Genomic DNA, 23,311 nt, shown 5'->3' with positions numbered 1-23,311 from the left:
AATTGATAATTTATATATAATATATTATAAATGATATTGTTTATATAAAAGAAATTTAAAATTTTGTAAATTTTCAAGAAAGAGAATACGATCCCAATGAGATATAAGTTGACTTGAATACCTAAAAAGAAATAAGTCACCATAAGGACTTTTTCATGATCCATCGTGATCTTTGAAGAAGCTATTGAGTTGGATGACTAATCATAAGTGGGTGCATCATGTGGATCATCTAGTCCCCATAATGGATTTCCATTTACTTCAACACCTTGCTTAAGAAGATTAAGCATGTTGAGGTCGTAACATTAGAACTCCCCAACTCCAATAATTATGCCACTTTTGGTAAGCTTGTGGCGAGATAGATAACGGAGCTCGTCATCTAGTCCCAAACCTATTGAGATTTCTTGAAAAACCACAATATAGAAGCCATTAGCATCACTACACCAAAAGAGGGTCTAAGACATTGGCTTATTTGATCACGTTATTTGAAGGCAAACCTCTTACCGTGATTGTAGAACCAATGAAATGTGAGAATGCAAACTTAAAGCTCTCACAAAAATCTTGGTAAACTTGAATTAAAGTATTTCCATTAAGAACATCAAGATCATCATCCACTTGATCAATGTATACTTAAATTGAAATGTGTTGTTGTGGTCATCTTTGGCAAGTCGATTGTTATACAACCCTATCTTTCATCAATTGTTGCATTTGTAACTACTTGACTTTTAGGGACTGAAGGTCAAGGTGTTGCTAATGTTCTGTTTGGTGACTATGGGTTAACTAAATGATCTTACTAATATTTTCATTTTGAAGGATTTTGGATTTGAAATTTTTGTGTCGGTTTGCTTTGTGATCTACATCAGTTACATGTTAGACTGAGTATGTATTTGATAAGTTTAATGTCTATTGATAGGATTTTTATAGTTATAATGGCTCTTACTTGTATCAACAAACTTATGGTTATATGCCATGTGGGACATATTCTATTCCCAGTCTACCTCTTCCTGTTATGGGACATGATGGTCAGCTACATGCGCTATAGACATTTAACAAAAAAGATGAGACTTTTATTTCTTACAATAATTCTTCAAGAGAAATAATTTTGAGAAAATAAAAGGGTTTGGGGTTTCGAGGAAGAGTTACTTTAAATGAGTTTTGAAAAGAACAGAAAGGAACTGAGAAACTTAAAAAAATACAGCACGTCATTGAAAGCTTTAATTGAAGAATAGTTAGAGAGGCTTATGGGTTTAAAGGACGAAGAAAAATGATGTTTAAAATGAAGAATCACTTAAATTACTTAAATTACTTTCCATTTGGATTTGATTTTAAATTACTTAAAAATTAATTTTAAATTGAGATGAGGTGATATAGGGATAAGAATTTCATTAAAATTTAAATTGATATTTTATTTATAATTTAAAATTTTAGATGATTCAATCATTTTTGAAATATATATTTTTTATATATAATTTAAAATTAGTAAATATCTTATATGTCATTTTAAAGAAAAATTTTAAGAATTTTCTTACGTGTCAAAAAATGAAACTGTCCATGTAAATATCAATGTCAATAAATTTTATCAAGTAACTATGTATGTTGTAATAATATATATATATATATATATATATATGATTTTGGTTAATTATGATAAAAAGATATTTTTGTAATTATGATAGAAAAATATTATAGTAGTTTTTTCAATTATGATAAAAAAGATATTTTATAATTATGCTAAAAGAAACATTATATTATTTTTTATCAATTATGGCACGATAAACAGTATAATAATTTTTACCATTTATGATAGAAAAAACACTACAATCACGTGTCGTCCTCTAAGCAAATAATCAAAGGGGTGTTATAGTAATACCAATGGGAGACTATTTAAATGTATTTAGTAAGATAAATATATATTAATTAAAAGATTAAGCTCTCCTCCCATAAGAAGTTACACTAGCAGACAGATTGGAGACAAGAAAAAGACCAAACGAGACCCAACAAGAGAATAACAAGTTATTCTCTAGTGAAAGATCGATCCTCGAAACCAACTAATCATTTCTTTGTTTTAGCTAGGTTGAATACAAAGCGGATAGCCCTAGGATTTCTAGTGAAAGATCTTAATATCTGCAAATTATTATTTACAAGTTGGAGTTTTTGGTCAGATCGAGTATGTATGTGTCTATATGTATATATATAAAACGAGTGACGAACGACTTAGTTAAAACTTGAAGCAGAGCATTAATTGAATAAGAAAGTTATGAGAATGATTTGCTTTGCAAAGATTGAATTATGGAACAAGGATGAGGAATTAAATTACATCTAGTTCTAGTGTTTATTATATACTAATTACGCAAGTTCACAGTAGATGAAAAAGATAGAACAAAAAAATTACAAAAGGAGGGGAAAAACATCAGCAGCTATATCTAGAGGCATGCGATGTCCAAGCAGAAGCAGTAAACAAGCTAGTATCTTTCCATCCAAGCCTAAGTGTTCCATCTCCTTGAACAAGGCTATAAGCATGAGCAGGAGGGAACATGTTCAATATTAGTTGTGCCTGAGCCATGGAGTTGCTGCTCATTGGCACCTGCAGAAAGCAATTCCTTGCAAGCTCACTTCTCCAATGCTTTAACTTATCCTCCCCACTTCTTGCGGGGCCTCCTATTGCCAATATGTTGTTAATTTCCTTATAAAAAAGGCAATGCTCGATGCGATGCCTGCTAGGGTCATCAGCTGGCAGATATGCCCCAAGCGAATCAAACATGGTGGAATAGTAGTGGAGAGAGCCCACTAAACGGTCCAAGAAAGATCCACCATGGGAGAGATCTTGCTCGACCAATGTGATCACTCTTGGAGCCAGTTGTTCAAAAAGTTTCAGTGTCTTCCAATCGGGTCCCGTGGCATCATAGAGTGAATGCTGTAGCCAGTGAATAGCTAGTGTTTCTCCCCTTCGGACTTGTATCATTGTAATGTCAATTTCTCCAAATTTCTTTGCGATTGGGTGGAATTCAAATGACATTCCAAGGCGTTTAGCAAAATTGGAAAGTTGTTTTCCTGTCTCCACGAGAAGCTCCATTGTACTGCCCATGCCGGTCATCCTGACGTGCGGAGGCCCTTCAATACGCGTCGCTAGGATATGAAATAAGGCCGGCCATTGCAAACCTTGCATGATATCGAGGTCTATGATATGAACCTTATCGCGTCGATGAAATGCCTCAAGGATGGCTTGGTTGGAGGTGAAGTGAGCGAATTTAATAAACGGAGAGACATTGTTGAAGGCTTGGAAGGCACAATGAACGCTTTTATAGTTTACCAAAGGAAAGCAAATCCCCAACCATGAGTTAATAACCCTACTAGACATGGCCTTAGCAAAATATGCCACAACCCTTTCAGCACAAGAAAGAGCATAAGGAGAAGCCATCTGGGTCAGTTCAAGCAACATTCTATGAGCTTCCCCAAGATTGTCAACAGAGATAGCAACAGCACACTCCAAAAGAAGCGTTATCAAGCTTAAACCTTGCTCTTCTAACCTACTTAACCCTTTACCATTCCCTCCATTATTTTCGCAAACGTTATTTGTTTGGTTTCCAACAAGCTTGTTGCTCCATTGAAGCTCTTCAATACAGTTGCCATCCGAAAAACTCCTTACAGTTTTCGTTGGCCTAAAATCACCCGGCAGCAATGGGGCAAAGTTATCCTCGCATACCATTGATGTGTCAGCCGCCTGAAAGCTGCTATGATCAGTTTCTGTATTATCAGCTGGCAAGTCATCAATGAGCTGCTTGGTGACTTGCTCAACCCACTCTGAGAGCTCATTTCTCTCCAAGTTTATGCAACCATTTTCAAGTGTTTGTCTCGGGATGGAGTTGACAGCAATTGTTGTTGGAAACCCAACAGAGGCAAAATCCCATATTGGTTCATAATGAGGCTGGATCATATCTAGAGTCGCATGAAACACTTCAAATCCTCCTTTCATCATTGAAAGATGAAGCAGAAGGAAGAAAGAGAAAATCAGAGAGAAAAATAGTTAAGGGGTGTGGGAGGGTGTTAAGCAAAGCTGGAGGCCATTTTTAAAGGGGAAATTTAGGGCAGTTAAGATGACCAAAGAAAGGAGCAAAGACTAAACTTTGGGACTTGTTTAATGCAACAGCTCGGCCGGCATGGCCTGACACAGATCAAGATACGAAGCTAAAAGCCAAGCAAACGTCATTTTGGTAGTGATTTTCCCATTATTAACTTTCTTAAGATTTTTAACAAGTTTATATATTTTGAAGCCATGAAAGCGTAAGGTGGAATTTCCATAGATGTAGAAAGAAGAACTACCCTCACATATAAAATTATCAATAAAAGGAAAAGATTTAAATGAAATTTTTTAGGTGAAAATTATGAAGTTTCTTATTAAAAATGATTAAATAAGAATTAAAATCTAAAATCAAACTTAATAAATTGAAAATTCTTTTTATATAAATCAAGCATGAAATTTTTTTTAAAAAAATTAATAAATTTAATATGTTTTTTAGTTGGATATTTTTAATAAAAATTTTGATAGAATTTTTACAATTAAATGAGTACTTATCAAATTTTAATTAAAACCAATATTTTTAGTAATTTTTTTTATATATTATTATTTTTCATATTGAATTCTATTAATTTATCAATTTGAAAATTTAATTAAAATTTTTTTAAAACTAAAAAATTCCATCTAATTAAGAATTTTATCTAAATTTTGTCCAAAAAAAAATGAAAATCGTGGCTTATGTGTTATAGATTGAATTAAGCTGCAAGTGACTTATATTATATATTGAGTTTATGGTTAATTTAGTATAAAATATTTAAAAATTTAAAATTCCAAAAATCTTTTTTTTTATAAAATGCTGATTAAATTTTAGTTATAATAAAATATAAAACTGAATAAAAGATTTTCTTCAAGGATTTAATCGAAAGGAAAATGCTTATGAGGTAATCATACAATAAGAATTTGAGTAACGAGCAGCGTTTTAAGAACCCTTTAAAGATTAATTAATTTTTATTTACAGAAGTAATATTCTTTCATTAAACGGGATAGCTGTTAGTTAATATGCTGATTTTTAGGAAATTGAAAAAAAAAAAACTTCAATCGGTGTGTTTTCGTGGCGATGTTGAGATTAGAGGTGTAAATGATACATTAGTACTCGCAAGTTATTTGAGTTTGATTCGAAAAAAACTCAAATTCGGTTTGATTATTATTGAGTCGAGCTTGAGCTCAAGTAGCTCGACTTATCAATCGAGTTGAATTCAAGTATTCTTATATCCGACTCGAGTAGCTCGCGAGTTTAATCGAGCTTTTATATTTAAATATATTTTTATTATTTTAATTAATAAAATATTTCGAGTCCGAGTTCGAGTTCGAGCATGAATAATCGAACTCTTGTCGAATATACGAATCGACCTTATTTTTACATATTAATCGAGTTTAATCGAACGAGTTTGAGTAGCTCAAATTCGATCATGAATCGAGCTCGAGCTTGAAAAATAAAATTCGATCGAGTTCGAACCGAATATCGAATCCCGAATTATGAGTCGAGCTTAAACTCGAACTTCTCACTGTTCGATTCGACTCGACTTAATTACACCCTTAATTGAGATAGCTTGTTTCCTTTGACCTCTTCATAAGTTTGGTTAAGGCTACTTTAACTAAGCCCCATAGTATGACAGTTTAAAATGTAAAAATATATTTAGGGTTTAATTAATTAATTAATTAAAGTAATAATAATGCATGGTTTGGTTAATGATAGTGGCACACCTTGAAGCCGACGGGGTGACAGCAACATTGATAATGACACATCAATTTATAGAATTAATACACAATATAAACTATACGTGATTTTGGAATTACTAATGACATAATTAATTTTTCTATTATACTTTTACTGTAAGTTAATTTCTAACAAAAATAATCATGTTTACATTATGACTGTAAAACTGTGTGATTTTGAAACTATCAAACTAATAATCAATTCTACGAAGTATATACAGATACAAATTTTTGTTGTGCTGGTAAGCTGATGATTTTGATGGAATCTGAAATTTAAAAAAAAAAAAAAAAAAGAATTTTACATATTATTATCATGTAATATTTTGAAATGAAGACTATATATCCCAAAAGCAATGGATAAGGATAATTAGTTGTAACTCGATATTTAATTGATGGAAAGTGGAGTAAGGAGTGGGTTTAACGTTTAAGAATCAGTCAAGAAATGTCATCTCAAGCAGACCAACCAATACCAAATACGGACGCTGTCTTTAAGGGGTCAAATGCTTTTTCCTTCTCTTGTCACCAAAAAAAAAAAAAAAAGCCAAAACGTTCAAATTAACAACCAGGTCCATCTCGCCTGCTGATTGATTTTCATTTTTTTTAAACTTCGATCGAAGCCATTGCAGACCCAAACAAGTGCATAGGTTAACGACCACAGACACATAATGTTACAACATTCTCAACCAAAGGAAACATTGTAGAAAAATATATGTATCCTGTTAGAAAAAATAAATTAAAAAAAATTAAAAAACAAAATTTTGATTTTAAGATGTGAAATTTTTTAAAAAAAAAATAATTATATATTTAAGGTACAACAAAATTTTAAAATTTTTAATTAAAAGTAATAAAAATGATTATTTTAAAAGATTTATTTATAATGATTGAATAAACATAAAATTTTATTTAAATGAATATGATTTTTTGTATAATCGTAATATTTATAAATAATAATTTATTTATATTCAATAATCATAATTATTTAAAATATAAATAAAATTAATTTTACTTCACTAACAAGTTCAGAAATTTAGCTAAATTCCTATAAATATGAACCGAACTTTCATACATTGATATTGATAAATGGAGGTAACTTCTGCATCACAATGATTGATTACTAGGCTAATTCTCAAAATTCCCTTCTATCAATCTTATTCTAAGATTTCTGTAAGAAGACAATAGTTCAAAATGGTTTGGATACCAGACTGACCAGTCAGTCAATTGGATCAATACATTTGATGGTGAAGTTAGATCCTAAATTTGGTTAGTCAAAACAAAATTGATAGTGACACTACGTTTGCAAAATATCATGACAGATGGCACCCAAAACTGACTCTGGACCCATAATACCATTTTTGAAATATCAGGCCGCATCATTTGGTTGCTATAAGTCACAAGATTCTGAATTGGGTAATGTAGACTAGACAGGTCGATATATTTTAATCTAACTTCTATTTTAGTAAGCAAATATTAGTAATATGTTTTTTTCTTTTCTTATCAAAGGCAATTGGTTCAATAATAAGCATTTGTATCTCATGTTTGTTATTATAGTTCAAACATGTTTTTAAGGGTTTGATTCATTGATAAATATTTGTATCTCCAGTTTGTCACGTTTTTGCTTCAAACCATGCCATGAATCGAAGCGAATCTGTTTAATAACAGCGGGCAGCGGCGGCGGTAACTATAAGCTAACGCTCTTCAAACCATCTCTCAGGGCATTCAACCTTTTGTTAAGACATAGCAAGGCATGTATACATGATGGTATATGGCTTAAGAGCGTGTCTTTGTACAACATTTTGCTGCTTTTGACACTGACAAAGAATAAAATATTTTGAACCTAATATTATGGAATGGCTAGTAGTTTCTCCTTAATCCTTACTCTCTTCTTTTAGGTTTTCTTTTTCTATTCTCCTGTTTGTTTTTATATTTATATTTAAAGAAAAAAAAAAAAAAAAACCTTTGATCAGTAGTAGCTTTCCTTGGTATCTAGACCTTAAACTGTGAATCAAACCTGAAGTTCCTGCAGTTATAACGACCACCTACCAACATGTCCAAAGATGGGGTTTGGTTACTGGTTAGTAACCCGGACCAACTTGTCTTCTAACAGTTGAAAAAGATGGGGCAAGTTACTGGGACCCGCACCGCTTTTCAGTGGCTTCGAGTTGGGGAGGCAAGAGATTCAAAAAGCTCCCTTGAACAGGCTGATCATTAGTAGTTGAGTCTGAAGTATCTGATGTATCTGACTCACCCTCTATGTTGAGTAATCAGATAGAAAAACCAAATATGTTAAAGATAGTGGCAGTGATGTATATGTCAGCAGACATACAAATAATAACCAACAACATATCAAGTATGATAAGGAAAAAGTGAAGGTACCGAAAAGCGACTTAATAGACGGCCTCCTTGAATTGGTGCCCTTCTTCTTCAACTCAGCTGCAAAGAGAAAGTAAATGTCATCGTATAAATGTAATTTCCAAGGTCCAAATACTGACAATCATAGAAAACTTTGCATGAAAACAAGGTACTATAAAGTAATGCCAGCAATAAATCACAAACAGGCTTAAATAGATTATGCTGTACTTTCCAGTTATTTTGGGTCAGCGATTTGAACACTTGCACTCCCCATGAATCTAATGCAATAACCCTTAAATTCAGTGATTGGGGATAAATCTTTAGTGCAAATTACTGAAACAACTATTTTCCACATACAGCAGAATCAAGCTATAAAGTTAAGATGCACCATTCAAACAAAAACAGCTTGTACAATATAATAATAATGATCATATGAAGCTTTAGAATCTTGAAACATTGGTCAGACAGGCATTCTTACACATGATTCTGAAACCAATACCATGCCAGTGTATGCACATAATTCAATACATAAAGCGGATAAAGAAGAATACCCATCCCAGGCACTTGATAATCATTGACAATTTCAAAATTTTTGTATGTATAACCCACAAAGTTGATGTCCTTTGACGAAAGCATCTGCAAAATAGATGGATGATCAAGAAAAAACAATTATTTTTGTCATTAATAATTAGCATATGAAATGCACTGCCATGACATGTTGGGATTAGGGAGCACAAAATCATGAAATGCAGTTTCATGAAACACTCTCTGAAATTATAATAGACTTTCGAATTTTTAACAATCAAACAGTACACATGCAAAAACCATCTTGACATAACAATAATAACAACAACAACAACAATAATAATAATAAATAAATAAATAAAATAGTACCCACCAATATAATTCTATGGTATAGCTGCTTCAAATCAAATTAAAAAATCTTAGTTCTGAAAAAATGATAAGAGAGCCAAAGAAAAAAATGACAATTTTGTCATTCACTAACAGCAGACTGGAATGCAATGGATAGATGACTCCAATACTATACAAAAGTTACTGGAAGCTTACTTTCCTCCATGGACCAGATTTTGACGATGTTTGATTCATATTCTCAGACTGTACAGTGAAAAATAAGCAAACAGAAAACAAACATCATGAATGACATTAAAGTTGCAACATAATCAACGGTTCAACACTACTGAATCTGAAAATTAAGGGTTATCAGTACCTCATCAAACTTTTCAAAATTTTGAGTATCTAGCTCATCATTAACCTCAGGAATAAATGCTGCCTCCATTTGATATATCCTATCCCAGTCCACACCTTGAAACCACGGATGGTCCTAGGGAAGTAAAAAGAAGCAAGATAATCTCCTTTTCTGGAAACAAGTTTAAGGAACAGATTCAAGAATCTAGAATAGTGTCACACCAAACAACACCTTAATTTCACCTGCCCCTTTTGATCCTAGTCTCTGATTGACATTACACAAGAGTTTGCTAATCAGATCTTGTGCCTCTGGAGATAACCTTGCTTCTTCAGGGAACTTCAAATGAGTTCTCCAGTTTACTATCTATGCAAAGAATAAAAAATGTGACATTATTAGAGAAATGAAACTTCTTTATATCCTTCTTTTTCTTCATCAATTAATTCATTTTGCAAAAACAGATGGCTGTTATGCAGCCGAAAAAGGAATTATACTTAAGCTGCCCTCTATGAACAGGAGATCATTGGAGCAAGTTTTGTAAAGATTCCCTAATAAAAATTCATAAAACAAGAAAAATCTACGAAAAGTCATAAATGTTTTATTGCTGAACTGTGAGAGTTTCTTTCCACATTCCAGCCTCAGCAAAATCAGGACTGGTTAACTGATCTTCAGATGAAAGTAAAAACAGTGATAACACAAGCCAGATCCAGACAAAAGTAATAAATGAGAAAAGAGTACATAACATCAATTGGCACTATTTCTCAGATTACCTTTCTACAAGTTGACATCGGATCATCTGAATAAAAAGGTGGATATCCCACAAGCATTTCATACATAATTGCACCAAGTGACCACCTATGCAAAATAATTATCATCAGTCACAAGAATCTATAATACTGTCAGAACTGCAGGAAATTAGGACATTCTTGACATCATAAGAGGACACCACTTTAATTCACCATTTGTTATTGAGAGAAAGGAAGCTAATATTTCAAAATAAGTCAACAGTTTATATAAAATAGTTAAAAATGAAATGCCCTCTAACCTGCAACTAAACATAATCAGTTCGGTTTCTAAATTAAACGGTTACAATTTGAATTGCTATGTCAAACAAACCAAAAGGAGATTCGTATGTGAAACAAAATGGAATTTCATTTCAAAACGCATAACTACTCACCAATCACATTCCATTCCATAACCTTTCTTCAAGAGGACTTCTGGAGCAATATAGTCGGGAGTACCAACAGTAGAATAAGCCTAAGAAATCCAAGTATTTGACAAAAACAATAATGAATCATCCAACAATCACTGCTGAGTTCTTCCAAAAGCTCATAACCATTACTTCAAGACACGCACGAACACATATGAACTGAAACAATTCTATTTACAAATATTCTGATAGAAAAGCAATGCAGGGTCCAATATTTTTCATTTAGTGAGTCCATGAGACCATCTTCAATTCACCAAACAAGGGCAACCTACCTCAGATCCACCAATATATTAATTTAATTTAGTGAACCATTTATATCATGAGATATAGAGAGATAGAAGGATAGTTGAGACATAATGGATGAGAACTTACAAGCATTCTCCGGTTTTTTTGCCAATGCTGTAGTTGCTCTTGCTGTGTTCGTTTTGGAGCTGGTGGGCGTTCATCATTTTCTGTAACCTCGTTAATGTTACCTCCTACAGAAAAATCCTGTTCTTGGAGAATTCTGCAATCTAAGGGTTTACATAGTCCAAAATCTGACAATCTCAAGTGTCCATATTTATCCAGTAGCAAGTTGTCAGGCTTGATATCCCTGCAACATTTAACACTCAAAAGGTTAACCCTACGTCAGAAAAAACATCTTGAGAGTTCATTTTGTCTATATATTGACCTATGAATGTAATTGTGCTTGTGGATAGATTCAATAGCCAAAACTGTCTCTGCAACATAAAATCTAGCTTCATCATCAGTCAAGATATCCTTTCTCATAAGTAACGTCATCATATCTCCACCAGGTAGATATTCCATTATAAGATAAAGGAACTCCTCATCTTGGAAAGAACAGTAAAGTTTGACAATACAATTGCTGTCAACTTCGGCGAGCAGGTTCCTTTCAGCTCTCACATGCTCAACCTAAAATAAGATAGGAACATCCAAAATTAATAGTGTACAAAACCTCAACAACACCACGTGACCAGAATAAATGAAAACCTGGCCTCTTCGAAGCATTTCTGATTTCTTCAGCTTCTTCATAGCATATACTTGGCCGGTTGTCTTTTCCCTACAAACTCTAACCTGCACCATAAACAAATTTTTAAGAAACTCAAAAGATTAATTTTAATTGGAGAAAAAGAAATCAAGTACTCTATAGCATCAGTACTCCTTGCACAAGGACAAAACAGAACATGATCTATGGCGGTTGACAGTACATAGAAGTATACCTCTCCAAACGCACCCTTGCCAATCATAGTTAATAATTCAAAGTCATCAGCACCCATTTTATGCCTCTGAAGGCGCATGTATTCAGTTTCCTTTTTCTCCAAGAACTTCAGTAAGTTATTTTGATCTTCCTCAGAGACGTCAGCATCCGCCAGCTTCTTTTCCAGGATTATTCGTCTATTAAAAAAAGAGCTATTAGAAAATGAATTTCTTTAAAAGAAGTTAATAATCTACTAAAGTTTAAAAGACATTATAAACTCCACTCCAAATTACTATCAGCCCCTGCCGTGCTTATTTTCACTCAGTTACCATTTAAAGGGTAGAGCTCTTGTTGTTAGATATATTTTCTGCTTAAAAAGACTGCTATAATTATCTTTTTCATATTTTCCTTAAAATGATGAGAAAATTCCTCAGTTTGTAATGACTTTGAAAATTTGTTCAGATTCATTAAATCATACTACCAAAAGTTGGATATAATATTAGTCTTTTATATGTATCTAATTATAACTTACAGAAATATCCTCGCTTCTCAATATAATTTACAACTTATATAAGAAACGAAAGATACTTGAGCAAATTTAAGGATAAGATTAGGAAGATAAAGGGTCGAAAGGAGCCATACCGCTCTTTTCTTTCTTGAAGATTCTTCATTTGTTCCTTGTAATGATTCTCAATGTACTGCTTGGCAGCGGCGGCCTTTTGTTTGGTGACATTGGAGAGAGCTTCTTCGTCCGTATTGGCTTCGTCATTGCCTTCTGCTTCTCCTCCGCCTTCACCGCTGGACAACGGCTCCTTCCTCCTCGTCGAAGCCCTCAACTTATCCCTCGTTTGTAGCTTCAAAAACCAACTCCTCGCCGAATCCATTTCCTCTAATCAAAATCAAATTTCCCCGCGAACAAAAAATAAACAAAAACACACACACGCACAGAGCCTCAATTTTCGAGAAATGAAAAAAAAAAGTTAAGCAAGCAAAGAAATTCACGCTGCCGCGTAGTTTGCGTTAGACAATATGATCCGCAAAAAGCTCTCCCGGTTGTTTCGCTGCAGTTTTTTTTTTTGGAAAACAAAATGCGAATGAGAAAAAGGAGGTTTGTAAGAGAAACTAGAGGAAGGGAAGAAAGGTTTTTGGTTTTCTTGTCGCGCGTGTGATTCTGTCATTTGTATTTTCATCACTCACACTGTCAGACACCTTCCATTTTATATGCGTTTTTCCCTTTTTTTTTTTTCTAAATTTTTGGATTTTTATTTTTGTAAATAATTATTGGATATCACAAGTAAATTGATCCAGGAAGATTCATTATGCGGTTATTCACGTTCGTATCATGACCTCCGAACGTATTGAGTACCCTTTTTTTTTTTTTTTTTAACATTTGTGCTTTAATAAATATTGAAAATAAACAAAATATACAAAAAATTATATTGGAATGTTCAAATTAAATAAGCTTAATATATTTAAAATTTAATATTTAATTCAATTTATCCATTTAATCATGGTTAATAAATAACATTTAATTTAGGATTTACATTCTAACATTTATAATTTTTTTTTTAAATGTGATTTTTTATAAAAAAATATTTAGATATTTCTAAATTATATTCTATTTAAAAAATAAATAAAAGTTGTTAAATTATTTGTGAATAAGTGCAAACGATGGCATATGATTTCAAGTGATATTTGATTAAGTTCAGCTTAAAATTCATTGTTCAACCAAAATATTTCTACTAGTATAAAGTATATGCAGGCGAAATTTATTCTTCTTCCCAAGCCACCTTTATGTGTTGACGGTTGAAATGTTACAACCTTTACCGCAGCCTAATCTTCCTTCTTTTAATTGAACTGACCAAATCATGTTGAATGTTTTTGGGAATGTTTTGGTGGGATGGTTGGTTAACCTCTAATACACTGCAAAGTTTCATGTTTTTCTCTCTTTTTTTGTAGTTGTTGTGGTTGGAATATAATGAGAAAAGTCAGACCCAACCTAGGGACCGGGGCTGTTGCCAGCGCCAGTGATTTGGATTGGATTGGGCGTTTCTTCAAAGAAGGGCGGCACCTTGGGACAACGTCAAAGACCAACTTTGTGAATAGCACAAACCATCCATCTTCTGACCTTTTTTCCTCAGCGGATATTGCACCATCAACTACATTACTAATTGACAAATGTTGGGATAGATTATAATGTCTTTCACATTGTCTCACTAGTCACTACATGTTTATTCTAAGAATTTTGATGTGCTATTGATCAATGTAAATATTCATATGCTATAGTCAAATATTTAGTTAAAAATGTCCTAATTTAAAAATGTGACCTTAAATTAATTTTTATGAATTTACGTGCTATAAAAGAAGGAAAGAGAGTTCTTGTGAGCTTACAAGACGACACCAAAAAAAAAAAAAAAGCAAAGCAAGATAATGGGACGAAGTAGGTTTTGTTTTGTGTAAGATAATTCTACCGTGTTACGGTGTTAGTTGTTAGTTCCGTCCGGTCCCATCTTGGATGCCGGCAGGAAGGAGGAAGTTCTAGTCGACATCATGAACTGGACAATGATTTGAATTAGCGTAGCCAGCTTGGCAGTGGGAAGTGTTGCTGTTGATGTGGTGGTTGAGTGTGGAAGTTGAAGAAACATTGCTATAAAAAATTCAGGGAAAACATTAAGCCGCTTTCAGAAGATAATGAAATTAATTCAGACGGAATTAATCTCCAATGGAAGATAAGCCTGCAGCAGTATGCATGCCTTATTTTCCACTTTTGGGACAGCTCTGTTCAATGCGATTAATGGGTGTAAAGTCCATGTTCTAAGTTTAATTCTGATACGTTTTGTCAATATCAGCAAACCAACTTAAAAGACACCATATTTTGGGAAATAATACCATTAGCTTTCATGACCTTAAATCATTCATTCGGTCAACTAAAACTAAGGGGAGAAATTTGAAGCCTAAAAGCATAATTACTTGCAGCTTTAGTATAAACAACCAACAAGCACATTTCTTGTCAAGATTGTATCAAACAAAAGTGTAAAGATATATATACATTGTACTCAAGGCTTTTTCATTATTGAAATGAGATTACATTATTTGCCAAAGGCAGATTGTTGGATCAGGGCTTCATTGGTGTAGCCAACAAGATCCAGAAGCAACTATTCTGCATTGACTTCTTTCAACTAATTTCATAGATATTTCAGTACCATAATAGATGACAAATTACAACACTATTTGCCAAAGACAGATCATCAGTTTCACCATTATCATTTTTAAAACAAAGATACCAACAAGTATATAAATCGATAGTGGCCAGCTATAAGTAAATAGTAGGTGACCACAAAAAACTTTCCCCACTTGTATTTCTTGCTTTGGTTTTCAAAAATTATTGAAAAATAGCTGGACTAAGAGAGATCACCGATAGTATGCCATGTGCCTCGATGACATGAAAGGAGAAGTACCATAAGGCGAGGCCTTCTGGACTTGGGCAGGGGCGCTGATGGGTTTCTTTTTCTCACACTTGGATTCAGAACGAAGCCAGGCCTCAACAACAGAGAGCAAATTTTCAAAGCTTTTCAACTCATTAACTTCTGTCAACTTCTCAGATCTCTTCAATTCACCATCTTGGATGTAAGCCAGATGTGTTGCCCATGTTTCCAACCCATCAAAAATATGGGTCGCATATACAATTGTGGCTCCCCTCTAAAACAATAGTAAATATTAGTCAGAGAATGAACATGACATATTGGTTTTAGAAATGATGAAGCAAACATCTATGTTCTATATGTGGTTAGCAATCGGATAAGTGAGCCAATGTAAAAATCAAAATGAAATTGTGAATTTTACTCATTGTTACAGAAAGAAATGTATCAGCTAATGAAAAGCTATATGAAGAGCTATATGTTTTTCTTAAGAAATATTCTAGATAGTGACAATTCCAGCACCCTATTCACATGTAATCTCTCATTTTCTAGCTCTTCAACAACATCAGGCTTGAGCATGTTGATATTCTAGAACAGACAACAGAAGCCATTACCTGCTCACATTCTTCCTTAAAGAAATCAAGTAAATCCATCCTCGCAACAACGTCAAGGTCCACGGTAACCTCATCCAGCAAAAGAACCTGCAAATAATAAAAGATATTTGTAGTTTTGAGAAGCAAATGAAGTCAGCTACAAACAAATCAGAATAACTGGTAATCATGCAGGTTAGCAGTCACAAATTTATCTACAAATATTCCCGTGTTTAAAGTGGAAGATGGCAGTTGAATTTTTGTTTGTCACAAGATAGTATTGTTAATGGCACCATTACATTCATGCAGTCATAGATGATAGCAATACTACAATCATAAAGCTTCAAGTGATGATATTAGTCAAACGAAAATGGCGCATTCATAACTTCGAAATACCTGAAAAGGATGAAGAAGACCCATACAAATTTGGACTCGACGCCGTTGCCCATCAGATACCTTATGCATTCGCCACTGCAAATCAATATCAAGCAACTCAATCAACTTTTCTCTCCTCACAGGATCAATCCCTTCAACTGCGAACAGTAAAATTAGACAAAAAAAAAAGGTTTAAATTTCAAAAGTGAATAAAAGAGCAAATGAGAAAAGCGACAGTCAAACGGAGGTTAACTGACTCACCTCCAAATATCATGTGTTCCGCTGAGAAGTCCCCCTGCAATGGAACCTCCCCCTGCATATGTTTGGCCCAAGTAAAATTCCAGTTTTTAAACAAAAATGGCGGATATTTATCTTAAAAAGGGTTAGGAAAATCTACGGACAGCAGAGCCAATAGTTTTACTCCAAGATCCTCCCAAGTAAGCTAAATCACCGCTACAAACAAGTTGAGTCTCATGAAAAGCCGAACGGTTTAGCACTCTCACAACGTCTCTTCCACCAACCATATGCTTTCCCGCTAAAATTTTCAACAATGTCGTCTTCCCTGCCCACAATGAAAGAATAGAAAATTTTCTTGAGGAAATCGTTTCTGTTTGAAGGCAAAACAAAAAGGAAAATGAAATCGAAGTGATTGAAATTACCAGATCCGTTCGCGCCGACGAGAAGGCAACGAGATCCACGAGCGATATCGAGATTGAAATCCAAGAAGAGTGGATGTTGTAATTCGTATGCGAATTGCATGCCGCATACGCGGATGATTTTCGATTCTCCATTTTCCTTATCTTCTCCTGATCTGCAACAAGCTTGCTCCCCCATTTTCTTGTGGGCGGAGGGCTTTGGCGAAAGTAGCACGGAGGTGCCGGTTCTTCTGGCAGTCATTTTATGCAAGTCACTTGTTGTTGAGATTCAGCCAGTAGAAAATTGACACGTAAACGGTTGGTGAATCAGAATTTCCGCGAACAGATTTGTTACACGTGGCAGATGATATTGTGACACATTATTGATTCGGTTCGGTTCGGACTTTTCGGTTCATAGGCAAGGAGGAAACGCAGATATGCGGCTGCGTTTGATCGGAAGCGGAGGCTAAAACGGCATAAGCTTTTTGAGTTTTTGCTTGGGGAGGAAGACACCGAGCGTAACGAATATAAATAGGGTCAAAAAAGTCCCTGAACTAGAAGAAAACAAATTTGGTCCTAACACTCCATTTGGGTTGTATCGAGGCGACAGAGAAAACTGTAGGTAGCAAAGGAGAGAAGACGGCGCAAGAAACAAGGAACCGGTCAAATGGAATTGCCGATTATTTCTGGTTATTTTAATTAATCTTAAGGAAAGAAAATAATTTAAAATTTCTTTGCGACGATTGGAATTGCAAGATTTGGGTATGTCTACGAGCTCTGTATCGAATGTTTTTCTTTTCATCCAAGGAAAAAAAAGCAGAATTTTTTATAAAAAAAAATCTTTACTTTATCTGCGTGTTTATTTTTTTAATCTCTCAGAATCTCAGTAGCTTAGCTTAGTAGTCGAACAGGAATTGGATTTAATCGAATCAATCACGGAATTATACATTCTTTTTTGCAGTTAAAATTAGGGGGCCGCAGTGGTCTGTGGAAGGAAGAATGTAATGTGATTTTGGTTTGTTGATTTATATGACGAGATTAGAGTTGAGGGATCAAGGCGAATTTTGATGAAGGAAGAGGAGGATAGAGTCTTGTTGAGTAGTTTAGGGGTCACGTCTGCATATCCTGAGGATATCGAACAAGATATTCTAGCCGAGGTATCAGCTCAAAACCTCTCTTTCAATTCTACTTTATAATATAATGTTACTGTATTGTTCAGTAGAAATTACCCGCATTTGTAAATAATCCTGGTTGAATGTGGAGATTTGACAATGGTCAATTGTGTTGAATGTCAGGCGGAAAACAATGCTGGGGATGGGAGTGAAGTAGGAGGGACTACTGAGGAGGAACCTCCTGATAAGTCCGAAAGCAATGACCCATCTTTGTCAGCCAACCAAGCGAAACTCTTGAATAAATTGAGGGCTGTGGAATTTGAAATAGATGCTGTTGCATCTACCGTTGAAGAGCGGAGAGATGTTGCCTGTGGTGATCATCAAGCTGATCATGATGATGACGATAGCACGGAGAGAGGAAATAGAGAGGATGATGAAAGTGTTATGCAGTTTTCTTCACGTGATTTGACCCTTCAGCATGCCCTAGCTACTGATAGGTTAAAGAGCCTAAAGAAAACTAAGGCTCAACTTGAGAAAGAACTGTCTGGTTTGCTCAAAGAAAGTTCGTCTGAGGGCATTAAGAATGACAAGCTGATAAAGGACCTGGTGAAGGAAGAACCTAGACTGAAGAGAAAGTCAAAAGAAATCCAAAACCCTAGCAAAAATAAAGAAAAGCGGAAGAAAACAGTTTCCTTTAATGAAGATGTTGATTTTGATGCAGTGCTGGATGCAGCATCTGTCGGATTTGTGGAAACGGTGAGTTAATCATGGTTCCTAGTTTGGTTACTTATTGGCTTGTTTCTCTTTTTTTGTTAGAGAGTAGGGAAGAAGATAGTTTTTTTTTATATCTGTGATTGCTGTTTAAAGTTGTACATGTTTAAGACCTCCTTCTATTTCAAACCTGCGGAGAGGGGAGAGAAAAGAGAGAAGAGAACGATGCTAACGCCATGCTATTTCTGGCTTAGGAAAGGGATGAATTGGTACGGAAGGGAATTTTAACTCCTTTTCATAAGCTTAAGGGCTTTGAGCGCCGTCTTCAACAGCCTGGGACATCTAATGAGCACATTGTGCCTAATGAAGAAGATGAGAATGACGATCTTGTTTCTGCTAGTGTCGCTAGAGCTGCAGAGTCAATATCAGAAGCTGCACAAGCTCGCTCATCAACCAAACTACTTGATTCGGAAGCTTTGCCAAAGCTTGATGCACCCACCTTTCCTTTTCAAAGGCTAAAAAAACCTTTAAGATTTCCTCAGGCTACAGTGGTCAAGGAGACTAAAGGTTCAAAACAGAAAAGGAGGAGACCTTTGCCCGACAAGAAATGGAGAAAGCGAATCTCTTATGAGGAAAGGGATATAGAGGAGGGAGGTATGCTCGGCTTTGTCCTTGCACAAGTTATTCGGTATTTTATGACTACCATAAATTCCTTTTAGAGAGTTTTTTTTCTTAATTAACCATTTTAATCATTATCCTTTGAACAGCAACAAATATGCATGAACTTAATGTTTGTTCTGGATGGTTCTGAAAAAGTACATTTATGATGAACATTTGCTTGTAACTGTTTTGTTTTCTGTTCACTATGTGCTGTTTGCATTTTCAGCTGAAAGTTGTTTTTTGCTGTATCAATTTCTTTCTGAAATTTGTGCAGAAGATGTGAGGGATAACTTGACTTCCCATGATGAGGAAGAAAACCAAGAGGAGTCGGAGGATGTGGATGATAATGACCCTCCTTATGTGACACTTGAAGGTGGGCTAAAAATCCCTGAAACCATTTTTAGCAAACTTTTTGACTATCAAAAAGTGGGAGTGCAGTGGTTGTGGGAACTGCATTGCCAAAGAGCAGGTGGGATTATAGGGGATGAAATGGGTCTTGGCAAGACTGTCCAGGTCTTGTCTTTTCTTGGGGCATTGCACTTTAGTAAAATGTATGAACCAAGCATTATTGTCTGCCCTGTAACACTCTTGCGTCAATGGAAAAGGGAGGCACGAAGATGGTATTCAAAATTTCATGTTGAGATACTGCATGATTCTGCTCAGGATCCTGATTATAAGAAGAAGCAAGCCAAATCATCTGGAGAAAGTGATTATGAAAGTGAAGGTTCACTTGACAGCGATTATGAGGGAAACTTTTCTTCTAAAAGCAGCAAAAAATGGGATTCTTTGATAAATAGAGTTTTGAGGTCAAAATCTGGGTTGCTAATTACAACTTATGAGCAACTTCGACTGCTAGGTGAAAAGTTACTTGACATAGAATGGGGTTATGCAGTCTTGGATGAAGGACATCGAATCCGAAATCCAAATGCTGAAGTCACTCTGGTTTGCAAACAGCTTCAGACGGTTCACCGTATAATAATGACTGGTGCACCAATTCAGAACAAGCTTACTGAACTGTGGTCATTATTTGATTTTGTTTTCCCTGGAAAGTTGGGTGTCTTACCTGTATTTGAGGCAGAGTTTGCAGTCCCTATATCTGTTGGTGGATATGCCAATGCTTCACCATTACAAGTATCCACAGCCTACAGGTTCGCACTGTGTATCTCTAAAAATTTTAGTTGGTTTTAAGAAAGTTGGAAGAAGTAAAACCTTTTGTCATCTTGGGTTTCTTCATGCTGAAATCTTTGATTGTTTCCTTAATGAATGATTTCTAAATTTTAAGTTGTATATTGTGCAGGTGTGCTGTTGTCCTCCGTGACTTGATCATGCCTTATCTTCTCCGGCGCATGAAGGCTGATGTGAATGCCCAACTGCCAAAAAAGACGGAACATGTACTTTTTTGTAGCCTTACTGCTGAACAAAGATCTGTGTATAGAGCATTTCTGGCTAGCTCCGAGGTGGAACAAATATTGGATGGCAGTAGAAATTCTCTTTATGGGATTGATGTGATGCGCAAAATATGCAACCATCCTGATCTTCTTGAAAGAGAGCATTCCTGCCAGAATCCAGACTATGGAAATCCTGAACGCAGTGGAAAAATGAAAGTTGTTGCCCAAGTGCTTAAGGTTTGGAAGGAGCAGAGCCATCGTGTCCTTTTGTTTGCTCAAACACAGCAAATGCTTGACATTCTTGAAAACTTCTTAATTAGTAGTGATTATGACTACCGAAGAATGGATGGACATACCCCTGTAAAACAGAGAATGGCCTTAATGGATGAATTCAATAACTCTGATGATATATTCATTTTCATTCTGACAACAAAGGTTGGTGGTTTAGGAACAAATTTAACAGGTGCAGACAGGGTGATCATCTTTGACCCTGATTGGAACCCATCAACGGACATGCAGGTATCTTTTGATCAATTCTTCTTTTTTATTGACATATTTTTAAGATTTAACAAAACAGGCCTAAAGCATCTTAAGTCAGATGAATTTATATAAAGGAAAAAAAATAGCATGTGATGGATCTTGCTGCATTTTGCTTGATATTCCTCTTAGAAGGTTTTCACTTTTCACAATTGTTGTGGTGATGGCTATCACCTATAACAGGCCAGGGAGCGCGCTTGGCGAATTGGCCAGAAAAGAGATGTAACTGTATATAGATTGATTACTCGTGGAACAATTGAGGAGAAGGTGTACCATCGGCAAATTTACAAACATTTTCTTACCAATAAGATATTGAAGAACCCCCAGCAGAGAAGGTTCTTTAAAGCTCGAGATATGAAGGATCTTTTCACCCTGAATGATAATGGGGAGAGTGGGTCAACTGAAACATCTAATATTTTCAGCCAGTTGTCTGAAGATGTAAATATTATAGGTGCTCAGAAAGATACGCAGCATAAGCAGGAACATTCGAAAGCTGCTGTTCCTCAAGCTGGTAATGCTGACAGAGGAAAAGGAAATTGCTCAAACACTGCTCTTTCAATTGGGAAAGGAAAAGAAAAAGATGATCATAGTGATGGTGAAGTAGATGAAGAAAAAAACATTTTGAGGAGCCTTTTTGATGCCCACGGGATCCATGTAAGATATGTCTCAAATTATAATATAATAATGATCTCCTTCGTCTAATGGTAGTTTCACTATTTTGTTTAGGATGTCTCTTCTTGTAAAGCATTAGAATTGAAAATTTCTTGCTAAATCCATCAAAAAGATGAAACGTGTTCTTCCTTGACATTTTTCTTTTTCAATTTTTTCTTTTCCCCACAGAGTGCCGTGAACCATGATGCCATCATGAACGCCAATGATGAAGAGAAGATGAGGCTTGAGGAACAGGCTTCACAGGTGGCACAAAGAGCAGCAGAAGCACTACGCCAGTCACGAATGCTTCGAAGCCATGATAGTATTTCTATTCCAACTTGGACTGGGAAATCAGGAGCCGCAGGTGCGCCATCAGCAGTTGGTAAGAAATTTGGCTCAACTTTGAACTCTCAGTTACTAAAACCCGCAGGTGAGTCATCCAGCAGTGGCATGGCAGCTGGGGCAGCCGCTGGGAAGGCGTTATCTTCAGCAGAATTGCTAGCTAGAATTCGTGGGAACCAAGAACAAGCAGTTGGTGCTGGGCTTGAACATCAGTTTGGATTGGCTTCAAGTTCTTCTCACAGGGCTAGATCTGTGGTTAACGGGACTTCTAGGTCATCTTCTAATGTATCAAGTGTGCAGCCTGAAGTTTTGATACGTCAGATATGTACATTTATACAACAAAGGGGTGGAAGCACTGATTCAGCCAGCATTGTGGATCACTTCAAGGACAGAATACCCTCAAACAATCTGCCTTTGTTTAAGAATCTATTAAAGGAAATTGCTAAACTAGAGAGGGATCCAAATGGATCTCTTTGGGTTCTAAAGCCAGAGTATCGACAATAGTAATTTCTTTATCCAGAGACTAATTGCTTCAACAGCGCTCATATTTTGCTTCTTTTCCCATACATCAGTCCTACTGCTCAAGTAGTTTGAATTTTCCTATTCCTACCAGTTTCATAGTGGCAGCAGTGCTTTTTGTCGCAGGGGGAAATCAGAAGAAGTCAATAAATTTTTGGTGCTCTTGTTTGCACTTTGCAGCGCTTTTTACATTAACAACGTTCTCTTTCACTGTATTGAGTAAACGCGCAGGAGTTACTCTCCTGAGGGTTTTTATTTTGGTGGACTAGTAGGACAAAATCAAGGGTAGGTGGATACAAAAGGAAGAGGATTTTTTTTTTCCTTTTTATGTGCCTTAACGAGGCATATATATAATGTAATTAATTTTTTGAAGGCTTCTCTTCAATGTTTACTCATTTGATGTCCCTGATGTTCTTTCCTTTTTTCTTTTCTCCCTTTTGTTGCTGAAGTACTTCATATGCTATTATAGACTAAAGCTGGCCTTCCCTAGATCAAACTAGTAAATTAGAAAATCCACTGTGAAAGAATTATTTTCCTCTCTATTCAGGAAGCATGTTAATGAACATTTAAATGCTAGTTATGATGGTTGAGCAGTTTAGATAAATAAATTATTTCAAGAGCAT

At 35.2% G+C, this 23,311-nt stretch overlaps 3 protein-coding genes and 1 pseudogene across 5 annotated transcripts; 1 reads left to right on the top strand and 3 right to left on the bottom strand.

Moving 5' to 3' along the window:
• Positions 1-2,310: 2,310 nt before the first annotated feature.
• Positions 2,311-4,119, bottom strand: LOC111306130 (scarecrow-like protein 23 pseudogene; annotated as a pseudogene).
• A 3,124-nt stretch (positions 4,120-7,243) lies between these two features.
• On the bottom strand, positions 7,244-12,940 carry LOC111306127 (uncharacterized). The gene is made up of 13 exons (XM_089750410.1): positions 12,392-12,940; positions 11,772-11,946; positions 11,542-11,625; positions 11,222-11,463; positions 10,924-11,143; positions 10,519-10,598; positions 10,112-10,196; positions 9,576-9,707; positions 9,366-9,479; positions 9,206-9,253; positions 8,689-8,773; positions 8,162-8,218; positions 7,244-8,036 (listed from the first exon to the last, which is right to left on the bottom strand). The coding sequence occupies exons 1-13, from the start codon at positions 12,631-12,633 to the stop codon at positions 7,912-7,914; spliced, it is 1,689 nt and encodes a 562-aa protein (XP_089606536.1). The 5' UTR covers positions 12,634-12,940; the 3' UTR covers positions 7,244-7,911.
• Positions 12,941-14,783: 1,843 nt separating this feature from the next.
• On the bottom strand, positions 14,784-17,003 carry LOC111305307 (ABC transporter I family member 21-like). Of its 3 annotated transcripts, XM_089749708.1 has the most exons (7): positions 16,793-17,003; positions 16,535-16,695; positions 16,395-16,446; positions 16,155-16,291; positions 15,783-15,869; position 15,722; positions 15,219-15,446 (listed from the first exon to the last, which is right to left on the bottom strand). In XM_089749708.1, exons 1-7 carry the CDS (start codon positions 16,965-16,967, stop codon positions 15,358-15,360), a joined length of 702 nt encoding a protein of 233 aa, XP_089605834.1. In that variant the 5' UTR covers positions 16,968-17,003; the 3' UTR covers positions 15,219-15,357. The 3 variants fall into 3 exon arrangements, with proteins under 3 accessions (XP_022758453.2, XP_089605834.1, XP_089605835.1); XM_022902718.2 differs by lacking the exon at position 15,722 and having other exon boundaries at positions 14,784-15,448; XM_089749709.1 differs by lacking the exon at position 15,722 and having other exon boundaries at positions 15,219-15,448; positions 16,162-16,291.
• Positions 17,004-17,325: 322 nt separating this feature from the next.
• CHR8 (chromatin remodeling 8) lies at positions 17,326-23,092 on the top strand. The gene is made up of 8 exons (XM_022902716.2): positions 17,326-17,530; positions 17,730-17,925; positions 18,064-18,636; positions 18,846-19,245; positions 19,526-20,399; positions 20,549-21,158; positions 21,360-21,830; positions 22,017-23,092. Exons 2-8 carry the CDS (start codon positions 17,836-17,838, stop codon positions 22,671-22,673), a joined length of 3,675 nt encoding a protein of 1,224 aa, XP_022758451.2. The 5' UTR covers positions 17,326-17,530; positions 17,730-17,835; the 3' UTR covers positions 22,674-23,092.
• Positions 23,093-23,311: the final 219 nt, after the last annotated feature.

Source organism: Durio zibethinus, chromosome 21, assembly GCF_047325235.1.
Source record: "Durio zibethinus cultivar Kanyao isolate XHJ-2024 chromosome 21, ASM4732523v1, whole genome shotgun sequence".
NCBI classification, from domain to species: domain Eukaryota; kingdom Viridiplantae; phylum Streptophyta; class Magnoliopsida; order Malvales; family Malvaceae; genus Durio; species Durio zibethinus.
This window is presented reverse-complemented; position numbering and strand designations above follow the sequence as displayed.